Source organism: Diplotaxodon limnothrissa, linkage group LG11 (assembly GCF_057381915.1).
Source record: "Diplotaxodon limnothrissa isolate DT_005_m linkage group LG11, D_limnothrissa_male_GT1.1, whole genome shotgun sequence".
Taxonomy (NCBI): domain Eukaryota; kingdom Metazoa; phylum Chordata; class Actinopteri; order Cichliformes; family Cichlidae; genus Diplotaxodon; species Diplotaxodon limnothrissa.
Window position 1 is genome coordinate 20,869,704 of NC_140606.1, and position 14,113 is coordinate 20,883,816.

General features: G+C 40.6%; 1 protein-coding gene across 1 annotated transcript; it reads left to right on the plus strand.

The window, feature by feature from the left end:
- Nucleotides 1-1,580: 1,580 nt before the first annotated feature.
- mag (myelin associated glycoprotein) lies at nucleotides 1,581-13,757 on the plus strand. The gene is made up of 12 exons (XM_085365340.1): nucleotides 1,581-1,629; nucleotides 4,229-4,334; nucleotides 5,024-5,099; nucleotides 5,206-5,574; nucleotides 5,682-5,978; nucleotides 6,908-7,165; nucleotides 7,757-8,017; nucleotides 8,593-8,901; nucleotides 12,044-12,143; nucleotides 12,759-12,855; nucleotides 13,131-13,184; nucleotides 13,500-13,757. The coding sequence occupies exons 3-12, from the start codon at nucleotides 5,054-5,056 to the stop codon at nucleotides 13,656-13,658; spliced, it is 1,950 nt and encodes a 649-aa protein (XP_085221466.1). The 5' UTR covers nucleotides 1,581-1,629; nucleotides 4,229-4,334; nucleotides 5,024-5,053; the 3' UTR covers nucleotides 13,659-13,757.
- The last annotated feature ends 356 nt before the right edge of the window (nucleotides 13,758-14,113 follow it).

Genomic DNA, 14,113 nt, shown 5'->3' on the forward strand with positions numbered 1-14,113 from the left:
TCCCATTCTTTTTCTCTCTGTCCAAGAGCTCTGGTGATGCTCGTATAGATGTGGTGCAGACGATATTTACAATGAAAATGTTCTTCTTGGCAAAGCGGGGTGTTCGTGTAAACCTTTTGGTTTGTGTGAGCAATTTCAGTAATATAAAATGACTCATCAAAGGTGGCGTGGCCTGATTTAGCAGAACTGATTGTTTAGATAGCATCTGTATCCCCGAAGTGTGATGGGGAATAAATGATTACGTTGAAGTTTGATTGCCTCAGATATTAGAAAAGGACCTTTTGCACAAAGCATCACACAGATTAGATGAAGCTAAACATGTTTGATTACTGAGAGTTATCTTTTACATTTAAACTATTTTTAATTGCTTCTCTGTAAAGTTCCCTCTGCTTCTTTTTTGAGATAAATAAATAACCAGAGAAGAAATGTGATACATTTTAATAAGTTACCCTTTGAGTCTTTAATATGCATGCACTGTATAGGCAATGATTAGAGTCCCAGCAGCACAATGGAGCATGCTCAGCTTACAACCAGCACCAAGGGAAGCAGAGGAAGGTCGCATAGCTCCGCACCCCACACTGTGGAGTGTGCTGGCATGCCTTATGCTGCATGTGTGTGTAGGGGTTATGGCATGCTGTGCATTCATTTGTACATAGCTCCATAGCATCAATGCAACACTGTCTTCTTCAGACTCTCTCCAGTCTGTTTCTAGAGGGATTCCCTTGAGGTTATCCACAACTCCTTCAATGCCATGACTTGGCCTGTGGCTTAATGGCTCTTGAACAGTGACTCACTCTACATATAACAATAAGGGTGAGAAAAAAAAACTTCCATACTGGAGAGACAACTTGCCTTTGTTATATTTATACGCTTGCACTACTGCCTACTAACATTCCTTAGTAGGGAAAATATTAATGCAGATTTGCACAAGGCTGGAAAGATCAATGATCATGCCCCAAGGACTCTTAATTTCAGAAATTTAAATTCATTTAGACATGGTTTTCACAAATTGAATTGTGCGCTTTAGACTATTACTCTATGCTTTCCCACACACATCTGGAAAACGGTTGCATTGATTATGCAGTCATGGTGAACACAAATGAACCCTAACATCAAAGCGAAACTAACATCAAGTTTCAAGTTTCATGTTCTCCCAAAAGTTTAAATGTTGTTTTACTAAACCAATAATGAGTCATCTTTCCTTCACCAAGCAGCTTTGGCCCTTGTGTCTCAGTCACAACAACAAGTCTGTGTGAACAAAGTTCAAGAAATGTCAAGAAGTCTCAGAGGTTGAAGCATAATGTAGGCTCAAAGTTCAGGGCATCAAGGCACATAGGACAGTGCATGGAAGTGGTGGAAAGTAAAGGAATGCTGAGTGGGCCTGCAGTACACATATTCAGATCTGCCCACAACACATGTAAACCAGAGCTCACACAGACTCCTCTCTTCCCCTTCCCCTTGTCTGCTTCAACATATCTTTTTATCTCCATTTTCTATCCTTTCCCACAGACAGTGGCATCTGGGAAGCAGGGCAAGAAAACCAACTCGGGGAGAGCAAAAACAAAGGAAAGACGAAGAAAAAGTCAAGGCTGGGAGGCAGCAGGAGCCTGGTGCTGAGGCTGTTATGAGGTAAGTGTTTTCTGTGTGCATTGCGTGAGTCGTGTATATAAAAGTGTGCACACGTATGCTATGCTCTGTGCCAGCCATTTGTCCATCCCATCAATAAAGCCATTGTTGGTAAGGTTGGTGGTGGTGTCAGTGGCCCTGCCCAGCTGCTGTGCTCTATTCTCTCCTATGTTGCTGATGCATGGCCTCTCACCCTGGACACACTTACTTAGCTCTTGGCTTTTTGTTGCAGTGCAGATGTCTGAGGTTGATGCAACTTTGGAGAAAAGTTTGAATTGTCCCAGGCAACAGTGTGACATTATTGGCCAAGAATTCAAAGTCTGACCCTTTCTACAATATAGATATTTGGGTTTTTTGGTAGCTGAAATATATATTAAAAAAAAAAAGGTCCTCTCACTTACTCAGAGTTTATAATTTGCTTGTGCAGTTCTGAGACTGTTTAGGTTGACTTTCATCACTCTCAATAGCACAGCTTTCAGTTGCAGCAGGCAGCTGTTGTTTTTTTGTTTTGGTTTTTTTGCTAAAAAAAGTTTAAAAATCCCTCAGCTTTACACCACACACAATTTGCATCAAGTTGGTTAGCATAGTGGACAGCAGAGTGTTTAGAAACTGAAGAGTAATTTCCCTCAGGACTAGAATCAAAAACATAGCTAAACAAGAGACACCATTGGGATTACATTTACCAGGTGGCCAGAAAATCAAATTCAAATGATTATGCTAGTTTACCAGAAATGAAAAATGATTAAATATTTGGTAACAACTTCATGATAATACTGTGTTCCCAACCTGGGTCCACTGCTTCCAGGTGCCCAAAATAACCAGATACGGTAGGTTTAAAGATCACAGGCAAATTTAAATATAAAGTGTAAAAATAAAATTACATCCTCATGCTCCTAGGAATTTGTGACTGTGACTGACTAATTATTGGACTGCATGATAAGTGGCACATCCAGTGCTTTTTTCAGTGTAAAATCAACTGAATTTTCCCTTCTCTCTAACAACAAGGCTAATATTGGTCAAGGATTCTCTGGGGGATGTTGGGATGTGTTAATCACGAAGCTCTAAAACACAATCCACTCTCAGACCCGCCATCTGCACACACCGGCTGCTGCATCGTGAGGCTGAAATCCGCTGCTTCTCCTTCTACAGGCATTTATTCTACGTCCAAACTAACCGTCATTATACTGGTGTACATCTCATTTGTATGCCACATTTAGACAAATAGATTTCTTTAGGAATAAGAAAACAACTGTGAACTCAAAGTAAATAATACAAATATAATGGCATTATATTGCACTTTGGATTGTAAATGAGTGAATTATGATAATTTCAGAGTACATTGCAAGCATATGAAAACTCCAGGCTTATGAGAAACTGGCTATTTATCATCTCAGAGAGGAGCAATATGCAGACATTATGGTGCATAATTTAATGTAAAAGCCTCAATATGGGGGTCAGAGCACATGCCACTTTTACTGCATGGCATCTTCCTTCCCTCTCTACTATGCATCTCAACAGCGTACTGGAAAATAAAGGCAAATATATCTAAAAATAACAGAGAAATAGTCCAACAAGCCTTTATTAACATGTGTTATTACATGTCAACATGACTATTTCAGTTGAATTAGAAAGGGTAAGATTCAGTAATATGAGCTTTTTCTTGCAGTCTGTTTCCTTTTTTTTGAGTTTGATTGCTGTTTGGTGGTGAATTTAAGGACAAAGCATTTTTTATTACCTTCTGAGCACCACAGTAATGGGATGTATATTTGAATTCTGACCCCAGTACTCGAAATGGCCATGATTTTATTAGGATATCAAACCTCAGCTATTTTTGCATTTGCAGTGCAGGTATTGCCAATAAAATAAAAATGACAGATTGAATTTATATAGAAATATAATAATAATAATAATAATAATAATAATAATAATAATAATGATAATGATGTATACTTTATTGATCCCCATGGGGAAATTACTCTCTCTGCATTTGACCCATTCACTCAGTGAAGCAGTGGGAGCAGTGTGTAGGGACGGTACTTTGCTCAGGGGTACTTCAGGGTAGCTGTTCAGTGGTACTTTAATATTATTCATTAGAGCTCATAATAGATGTGATGAAAATTTATATGGACTGATTTATTTCAACCTGAGGGTTGATATTCCAGACTATATAGTGAGCAAAGGAAGTAAACAACACAAACAGCTTGATTCTTCTGTGGTAATGTGCTTTTGTTTCTCACTTTTTCATTATCTCACTTGTTTTCATACGCTTTGATAAGTGAATATTGTCTATTCGGATTGATTTGTAGTACAGCACAGAAAGTACCAGTAATCCACTAATGACATGATGTGTGGTGACTGGAGTTTGGCTTTGTGTCAAGGCTCAGGAAACAGTGAGAGCCATTCACTGAATCGGCTTACGTATGGCAACCATAATGAGAGTGACTCTACTGAGGGGGAGCAAACAGGTGCTGACTGATGCTGTGTTTGTGTGACTTACTATTGGTCTGTGCAAGCGAGGGGGCTGCGAGTGCTGTAATCGCCTGGCAATGCTGATGTCACTGGTATTTTCTTTCTTTCTTTCTCTCTTTCTTTCTTTCCACAGAGAAGGAGGCTGTCAAGCTGTCTGGGTGTGAGTGAACACCCTCTAGTGGAACTGCTGAAGATTTGTTCTCAGAGGTTCCATTCATTTTAACCATCCGTATTTCAAGGTAAAACCACAGTAGTTCAAAACAGTAATACCTATTTTTACTTCTTGTATACGAGGTGCTTTTTCTTTCTAAGAATGTTCACACCACAACCCAATCTGATAAAAAGCCAAAACTCTCCATATGAGCAGTTTTCAACTTGTGACTGAGCCTTTGCAAGCAGCACTATCTGCACTTAATATACATATTCATAGACATAGCTCAAGTTAGTGTTAGCTCTGCATCTTTTAAATGTAGGACATGACAGAAAGGACGTTGACATTATTATATTTTTCTATAGTATTCACAGTATAGTAAGAAGGAATGTATTATCTTTTTGGATGTTAATGACACTTTTCAGTCCGTATACTGTAACGTGTGGTCCATGTTGCACACTAAGTATTGCAGAAATGTCATGTCATGTTTTGTGCCGGACAAAAAAGTAAAACCTGTGGGACTTTGATACAACTGATACTCTGATCTTTGTTTTTCTTTGTTTTACTGAAAAGTTCCACATTGGGGTTTTTGATAGAGGATTGCTATGATATACTATAAAACCAAGAAACTGTGAAACATTAAGAACATCTTGAATTTGTTTTTTAGAGGCCTGTGCGGCGTGTGAGTCATGCAGCAGCATCAGTGGTGGAAACGTGATATTTGTGTGTATGTGTATGTTTTTCTGTTGATGACTGACAGCATGGCGTCTGTTTCAGAGGTCTATGGTCCAGTATTGAGCAGAGACCATGTGGTGTTTAGAGCTGCTCCTACCACTGCTGTTGTTCATCAGTGGTAATAAATTCCTTTACTTCTATATTTTTATGATGATAGACAGGTAATATTCCTATGTGTATCCTGTATGTTGAAGAGTCCACTGAGCTTCTGTCTCTTCCCCCAGATGCCAGTTGCCAGTGGAATGTTTGGTTACCTCGGGATATCTCAGCCATGACAAATTCCTGTGTGGTCATCCCCTGCACCTTTATGTATCCGTCTGGAATAAGGCCGAGCCGTGGCATTCATGGTATCTGGTATTTTGGGCAGCCCTACCCGCAACTCTTCCCTCCTGTAGTCTTTAAATCACGTACAGACGTTGTGCATGAGAGCTACAAGGGCCGAACCAAGCTGCTGGGAGATCTGCACCAGAGGAATTGCACTCTGCTCATCAACAACATTGGCACCGAGCACTCGGGGAGATACTACTTTCGTGCAGATCTCGGTGGAGCCAACATCTATACATACCCCGATTTCACTGAGCTCAAGGTTCTGGGTAAGTGACTGATGACAGGACGATCGGAAGTCGTTTTATAGTTGAAAATTTATAGCTATTAAAAAAGCCATAACAATCATATTTTCCTTTTATATTTCTGTCTCCAGATCAGCCCAACATCGATGTACCAGAGGAGATTGTTAGTGACGAGAGCTTGGAGCTTACATGCTATGCTCCTGATAATTGCCCAGACATGACTCCAGAAATCCAGTGGATGTACACGGACTACCTGCCCGACCCAGAATTCAGCACTGACCTCGTGGAAGAAAGCAACACAGCAGTCCTCTCCAACACCCTCACCTTCACACCCAGGCCCATGCACAATGGGCAGCTTCTAGGTTGCAGGGTCTATTACGCCAACACAACACTAGCCTATGAGAGGCTCATTTCTCTAGACGTCAAGTGTAAGTAAAAAAATAAAAACATCAAACTGAAAGACTGAAAAGCATTCCACTATGTTAGTATGGCTTCAAACGGGATGTTGAGCCTGACAGTTTGCAGTGAAGTGAGTTGAAGTGGATCTTTTTCTCAGAGATCACAAAACTCAAGCATATCTTTATGTCAGAAAGTTGATTCTGGATTCAGTTTTCTGGGATTCCCTTACATGGATGATTGAACATGCATTAAGATATATTTGTATGGTTTAGAAAAAAATAACCGAAGAGCCTAAAATGAATTGTTAGTTAACACGGAGACATAGTACAGCTGATTTCAAAGGTGCTATGACAGTATTTAAGTAGTCACTGAGGATGACAAGAAATCAATAGCCTACGACTCTTTTTTTCATCTAAATCTCATGTATGGAATGACCTCAGATCAAGACAGCATCTTTGCAGTTTCTGTTCTGTTCCTATTGTGATAGATGAATAAACCTTCTTAACACTGACAAATCTGAAGTAGCAGTAATCCCACTATTATGAAATAGTACAAAATATTCCAGTTCAAATTACCAAAGTGTGAACTCTTATTATAAACTATTGTTCACTTCACTTTCGTTTCGCAAAAACCGATCTAAAAGTTGCTGAACCATTTCAGCTAACTGCTGACTAAAATTGTCACTAGCATGGTTGAAAACAATATCTGGTGCTTGTACAGGATTTAGTACAAAACATCAATCTGCATGTTTCACTTTTATTTAGATATAATTTGCTTTGAAGTCCCCTCAAGTTAAAGAGCTACCTTTCAACCTTTATTTGAGGGTGTAAATTTGTCGATTTGTCGATTTCTTTTATTGAAAAGATTAAATCATTTTTTAGGAGACAGTTATTCTGTGAATTGCAGACATCATTCGAGTTCTTGGAAAATAAATTCCCTGTTATATGTTTCCTGGCAGATGCTCCACGCTCTGTGTGGGTGAATGCCTCTTCAGAGGTGATGGAAGGCAGCTCTGTGACACTGCACTGTGAGGTAGACAGTAACCCTCCTGCCAGGATCGCCTGGATGTTTGGAGACCAAGAGCTGCTGTGGGACACAGCATCCAATGTTTCGCTCATGCTAGATGATGTGACACCTGCAAATGAGGGAATTTACACCTGTGTTGGGGACAATGGCTATGGCATCATGAACACCTCACTCTACCTGGCTGTAAAGTGTAAGTTTTTGAGATAGCAAATGACTCCCAACCCCAGCATTTGTAAGCATAAGTGAAAATCTTTTGAATGTCAACCCCCCGTGTGGATTCATAATACAGTTGATCTAAACAGGGACTCACAACAAGAAGTTATAGATGCTCAATGATTTCCAAACCATTGCCACTTTACTGATAAGATTTCATTTAATAACCACCATTAAAACCACAATAAAATGTCCTGGGAAATCAATGTATCTGGTCCATAGAGCTTAAATGTTCTTTTTGTTTTGGTACAAACATTGGGTGAGACAAGGCAAAAGTTTTGATATCACAATGTTTCAGCCAGTTCAACTTGCACTGCAATACTGCAGTAAATGAATGTACTACAAAAACCTGCTCAGAATCTGTACTGCATATTTTTAGATATATCAAAGTCACTGTTTATTTATTTAGGTCACTGTGTGTCCAAAAGGAAAAAAAAAAAGATATTGTGGGTTTTATTTAATTTGGTGCCTTTGAAATGAAGAAGGATCTTATGTAAGAATTATAAGATAGAGGTTTTCTTATATGAATAGTAAACATAACAAATTCATTTTCTCTTCTTTGTTGCAGATCCTCCCCATGAGCCTGTGGTAAATGACTCCATTACAGTAGTAGAGGGTACCACTCTGGCCCTGCACTGCAGCACACAGGGAAGCCCAGCACCCACCCTCACCTGGCTGAAGGATGGGCAACTGGTGGGCACCATCACTGCGGATGAGCTGTCAGTGCTGACGATTGTGGAAATCACACCGCAGGGAGATGGACAGTACCGCTGCCTGGCAGAGAATGAGCATGGGAGAGCCAGCAGCTCCCTCAACATCACTGTCGAGTGTGAGTGCGTCAGTTTTCTGTATTATATTTTTAAAGGGAGTCTAAAACTAGGCCAAAGAATAAAGCATGATGGCAGCAAGAGATACGTTTGTGTAACCCTCCAATGTACGGTAATGTGCTATCTGTATGGTGAATTGCACTTTGTAGAATTCCACAAAACTTCTTATTTCCTTTGAGTAAAAACGTACTTTAACCTCCTAGGACCTGGCGTCCAAATATGTGGACATCACATTTTGGGTTATTTAGACCAAAATACTAAATTTTGCTCTACAAGGGCCTGATATCCACTTACGAGGACACTATACTGCTACTGTTCTATCAAAATTTTAAACGAATATCCTCATATGTGGCTTTTATTTTTCTTAAAAACAAAAATAAGGTTAAAAAAATCTAGTAATTCTTTGTTTTTACATTTATTGGGTCCCAATGTGATCGGATATCAAAGATAAATTAAAAATGCATGCCGTGGAAGAGTTCAGGTCTTAGGAGGTTAAAGGAAATCTTGACCAAAGGAGTATAATTTGTTACTAGTCAACAGCTATCTGATGTAATCATCTCTTGCCCTCCCTCATTAGATGCCCCTGTGCTTCTGGAGGAGTCAAAGTGCACAGTGGTGAGGGAAGGTGTCCAGTGTGTCTGCATGGCCACAGGGAACCCTGAACCCACTATCGAGTTCTACCTGCCTGACCTGAACATCACCATCAACGAAACAGACGGCCGGTACAACTTCTACACGCACACAGACGGGCACACGTCCACAGGAATGATCAAGCTACGGGAGAAAGGTGAACGGGTCGACAACGGCAGCCCTGCTGTCAACGTCCACTGCAGCATCTCCAATGCATATGGAAGAGAGAGCATACTACTGGAGCTGCAGCAAGAGAGTGAGTAGACAACTTTACTTAGTATTTAGTTTGACACTAAGTAATGTGTCACTATTATCACATCCTATTTAAATTGATATGACACTACACAGGGAGTGCAGAATTATTAGGCAAGTTGTATTTTTGAGGAATAATTTTATTATTGAACAACAACCATGTTCTCAATGAACCCAAAAAACTCATTAATATCAAAGCTGAATGTTTTTGGAAGTAGTTTTTAGTTTGTTTTTAGTTTTAGCTATTTTAGGGGGATATCTGTGTGTGCAGGTGACTATTACTGTGCATAATTATTAGGCAACTTAACAAAAAACAAATATATACCCATTTCAATTATTTATTTTTACCAGTGAAACCAATATAACATCTTCACATTCACAAATATACATCTCTGACATTCAAAAACAAAACAAAAACAAATCAGCGACCAATATAGCCACCTTTCTTTGCAAGGACACTCAAAAGCCTGCCATCCATGGATTCTGTCAGTGTTTTGATCTGTTCACCATCAACATTGCGTGCAGCAGCAACCACAGCCTCCCAGACACTGTTCAGAGAGGTGTACTGTTTTCCCTCCTTGTAAATCTCACATTTGATGATGGACCACAGGTTCTCAATGGGGTTCAGATCAGGTGAACAAGGAGGCCATGTCATTAGTTTTTCTTCTTTTATACCCTTTCTTGCCAGCCACGCTGTGGAGTACTTGGACGCGTGTGATGGAGCATTGTCCTGCATGAAAATCATGTTTTTCTTGAAGGATGCAGACTTCTTCCTGTACCAATCCAATCCAATCCAACTTTATTTATATAGCACTTTTAAAAACAACAAAGTTGACCAAAGTGCTTTCCAATAATAAAACAGAGATAGCAGTTAAAACCATACTTTAAGCATACAATGAAATCAATAAACAAAATAAATATATAATTGAAAAAGAAGCTTGAAGAAGGTGTCCTCCAGAAACTGGCAGTAGGACTGGGAGTTGAGCTTGACTCCATCCTCAACCCGAAAAGGCCCCACAAGCTCATCTTTGATGATACCAGCCCAAACCAGTACTCCACCTCCACCTTGCTGGCGTCTGAGTCGGACTGGAGCTCTCTGCCCATTACCAATCCAGCCATGGGCCCATCCATCTGGCCCATCAAGACTCACTCTCATTTCATCAGTCCATAAAACCTTAGAAAAACCAGTCTTGGGATATTTCTTGGCCCAGTCTTGACGTTTCAGCTTGTGTGTCTTGTTCAGTGGTGGTCGTCTTTCAGCCTTTCTTACCTTGGCCATGTCTCTGAGTATTGCACACCTTGTGCTTTTGGGCACTCCAGTGATGTTGCAGCTCTGAAATATGGCCAAACTGGTGGCAAGTGGCATCTTGGCAGCTGCACGCTTGACTTTTCTCAGTTCATGGGCAGTTATTTGGCGCCTTGGTTTTTCCACACGCTTCTAGCGACCCTGTTGACTATTTTGAATGAAACGCTTGATTGTTCGATGATCACGCTTCAGAAGCTTTGCAATTTTGAGACTGCTGCATCCCTCTGCAAGATATCTCACTATTTTTGACTTTTCTGAGCCTGTCAAGTCCTTCTTTTGACCCATTTTGCCAAAGGAAAGGACGTTGCCTAATAATTATGCACACCTGATAGAGGGTGTTGATGTCATTAGACCACACCCCTTCTCATTACAGAGATGCACATCACCTAATATGCTTAATTGGTAGTAGGCTTTCGAGCCTATACAGCTTGGAGTAAGACAACATGCATGAAGAGGATGATGTGGACAAAATACTCATTTGCCTAATAATTCTGCACTCCCTGTAATAAAGATTTTAATACATGTCAGATGTTATTTTCTGACATCTGTATCTTTAAAGTATCTGTACTTTACGCGTAAGCAATGCCTGGTTATGACTATTTCCTGTTATGTGTCATGAAGCTTAAGGCAATGGAAATTTTTGTGCTTTTCTACTAATTACAATAAACTTAAACACCGTAGTCAATTTTCAATCAATTCCACTTACATTGACCCTTTTCCATAAATTAAATGTTTATTGATTTGCTACAGAAAATGGATCCGAACAAAAAAAGCACAGTTTTCTCCTATTTGATTAGCAGTTAAAAATTCCACAATAGTCAGCAGTTTAAAAAAATAAGTCTCTTTTCTTCCGTTTATATTTTCTTCTATACCTAAATCCTCTAGACTATGCTATAAATACTTACGACATCCACTGCTTACTTTATTAGGTATAAATAATACAAGGTTGGACCACCTTTTGTCTTCAGGCCAGCATTAATTCCCAGGAGTTGCTGGAAATATTCCTAAGTTTTGCTCCATACTGACACGATAGCATCTCTCATGAAACCTGTTTTAGATGATTTGAGCTTTGTGACATTATCCTGCTAGAAGCAGCCATCAGAAGATGAGTACACTGTTCTCACATAGGAATGAACATGGTCAGCAACAATACTCAGGTAGGCTGTGGCATTTAAACAATGTTCAAGAACTCAGAAATTGAGACTCATCAGACCAGACATTTTTTCCAATTTCTTTGTGTATTGTAGCCTCAGTCATGTTTCTAGCTGATTGTGTGTTCTTGTGCTGCTGTAGTCTATCGTCTTCAAGATAGTATGTTCAAAGGTGCTCTTCTACCTTGGTTGTAATGAGTGTTTATTTAGTTACTGTTGGCTTCCTATCAGCACAAAGCAACCTGACATTACACTCTGACATCTAGCATGAACAACACATTGTTTTTTTAGAGAATTGCTACTCACTGGATAATTTATTTTCTTTTCTGACCTTTCTCTGTAAACCTTGAACATGGTTGTGTGGGAAAATCCCCATAGGTCAGGACTTTCTGAAATACTCGGAGTCACTGAAATACAAAATCACCTTTCTTCCCCATTCTGATGCTTGGTTTGAACTTGAGCAAGCTGACTCAAACATGTCTACATGGTCTTAAATTCACAGAACTGCTGTCATGTGATTGGCTGTTTAGACATCTGTGTAATGAGCAGTTGAACAGGTGTATCTAAAAGAGCTGCCAGTGAGTGTATATGGCTTGTTAGCTCGGTGGGCAGTTTCTCCATGTGTTACTCAAGGAAGTTTACAGTAATTCACTCCCCTTCATTTTTGTTTTTACCACCTCTGTTTTCAGAAAAGTACATGATGGCAGTTATAGTCGGCACCATTGGAGGAGTGGCAGTCATAGCCTTCATCATTGCAGCAGTTAGATATGTTGGTCACAACAACAAGAAGTGAGTATAAATGACAAACTAATGGAGAAGCCGTTGCAAGGCAGGAGTAGTCAACTTCCTTACTAAGCGTTTTCTGAAATCCAAGGAAACACTTAAGCCTAGTCATCCATTCTAAAACACATCGTTGCACACTGTATACGAGTGAATGTGGGACTGATGTGGACGTGAGAATTATTTCTCCTGAGCAATTTCAGTTCATTTGCAGTGACAAGTCCTTGTTGAAATCCTTGGAGATCTACACTGGCTGCCTTGTGGAGTTGGTTAGCAAGCTGGACTAACCTTATATTTTGCAGGCACGATTCCCTGCTCTGACACTGCTTCTGTATCCTTGACCTGCTATGCTAAATACAACTCGAGTAGCCCTCTTAACCAAAGTGCTTTATTTTAGCCTCAAGGCATATTTGGACCACCAAATTTGCAAGCTTTCTCTGGCCCTGAAGTGGGTGTGATCTCAGCGACTAAACCCATAAAATAACCACGTCACTCACAGCCACGGTTGGCCTCCAGCATAACCTTACAGAGCTTGTTGTTTTAAAATGGATGCCCAGGCTTGGCGTGTCGCCCTGCGTTAGTGGCAGTCGAGACCGAGTCTGATTATGTGACTCCGTCCCCCAGAGAGAATGGCAACCCTAGGCAGGACGTGGTCCTGGAGAACCCAGCTTTGTACTACAGCGCAGTCAAGAAGGACAAACAAAATCTGAGGAAGAAAGTGGTGAGACATGTTGATGTCAATGATTATGATTATGATTGAGGATGGGTTGGATTACCATTCTCAGATTGTTTGGGGTTAAAGTTTTGTGTAATGAAAAAGTCGTACAGTCATGATAAGACCCCATGTTAACCTCTGAAATGAGGTACCAGAAAGAATCTGTCCCACTAGCAGTCTAGTAGCTCCAACCATGACCTTTCCAAACACTGTTTTTCTCTTGCTTTCATCGCTTCTCTGCGTTTTTCTGTGTGTTTTTCTCTCCCCTAACTCTTGCACAGCTTAAGACAGAGCTGTTGGGCTCAAAGTTTAACTCCATTCTAGAGGAGACTACGGTAAGGTTCCCCTACAAATCCCCATTAAAACAAAAAACCAAAAAACACAAGCCTCAGTGACAGATGCATCTCCTCGCATATCAGCTTCTGTGTTCTGTACACTGCTGTTTGTTTCCAATACTGCCTTCTGCATGGCTGCCTCATTGCTAACACAAACTGCCAGTCTAACAGGAAACATCTCAGACTCCCTCTCAGTATGTCGACCAGTAATCACTAACATCTTTTCTTTAGTGTCTGTCGCGCTCTTCTGCAATCTGAGGTGTCACTGGCACCTTGCCGCTGATTTTTGCCGCTAAACGGTGTTTCTGTCTGCAGGGAGAAGACGGGGATTATCAATCTGTGGGCACTATGGCGGGACTGGAGAGGCAAGAGCTGAATTACGCTTCCCTGGAGTTTATCGGGGCAAGGTCCAGGGAGGGGGCCTCAGGGAGGAGGGATGACGGCAGCAACTACACAGAAATCAAAGCCAAATGAATCGCGATCCTTCCCTGATCCCTCGGCTATGCGAGATGCAGTGGCAGCCCTATATTACACACATCATCTGCCCCGTAAACTGTGTAATAACCCCACCTCTTCTCCTGGATTTCACTCTGCATATGACTCTTTTGTTCCCCCCTCATTTTTATCAAATTTATCACATGTAATCTTCTGCTCTGTGGCAGTTTCCGCTGCTATGGACTGCCCCTCCTCCATGGGATCCCCCGTCACATACCACCATTAGGGAAAAACTGGTATTTCTGGTGGTTTTGAGCAACACCAACTGGACAATGTAAAGCACATGTTAATTTCAAGCCTAGTTCAAGTTGCAGTACATTGTCTCTACACACAGCGTTAAACGGTGGCCATATTTTTATTCTTTTCTCCTTTTGATTGCTGTTGTGTCTGTCTCACTGTTTGCTCTCCATCTATTCTTTTAACTGTCACTGTGT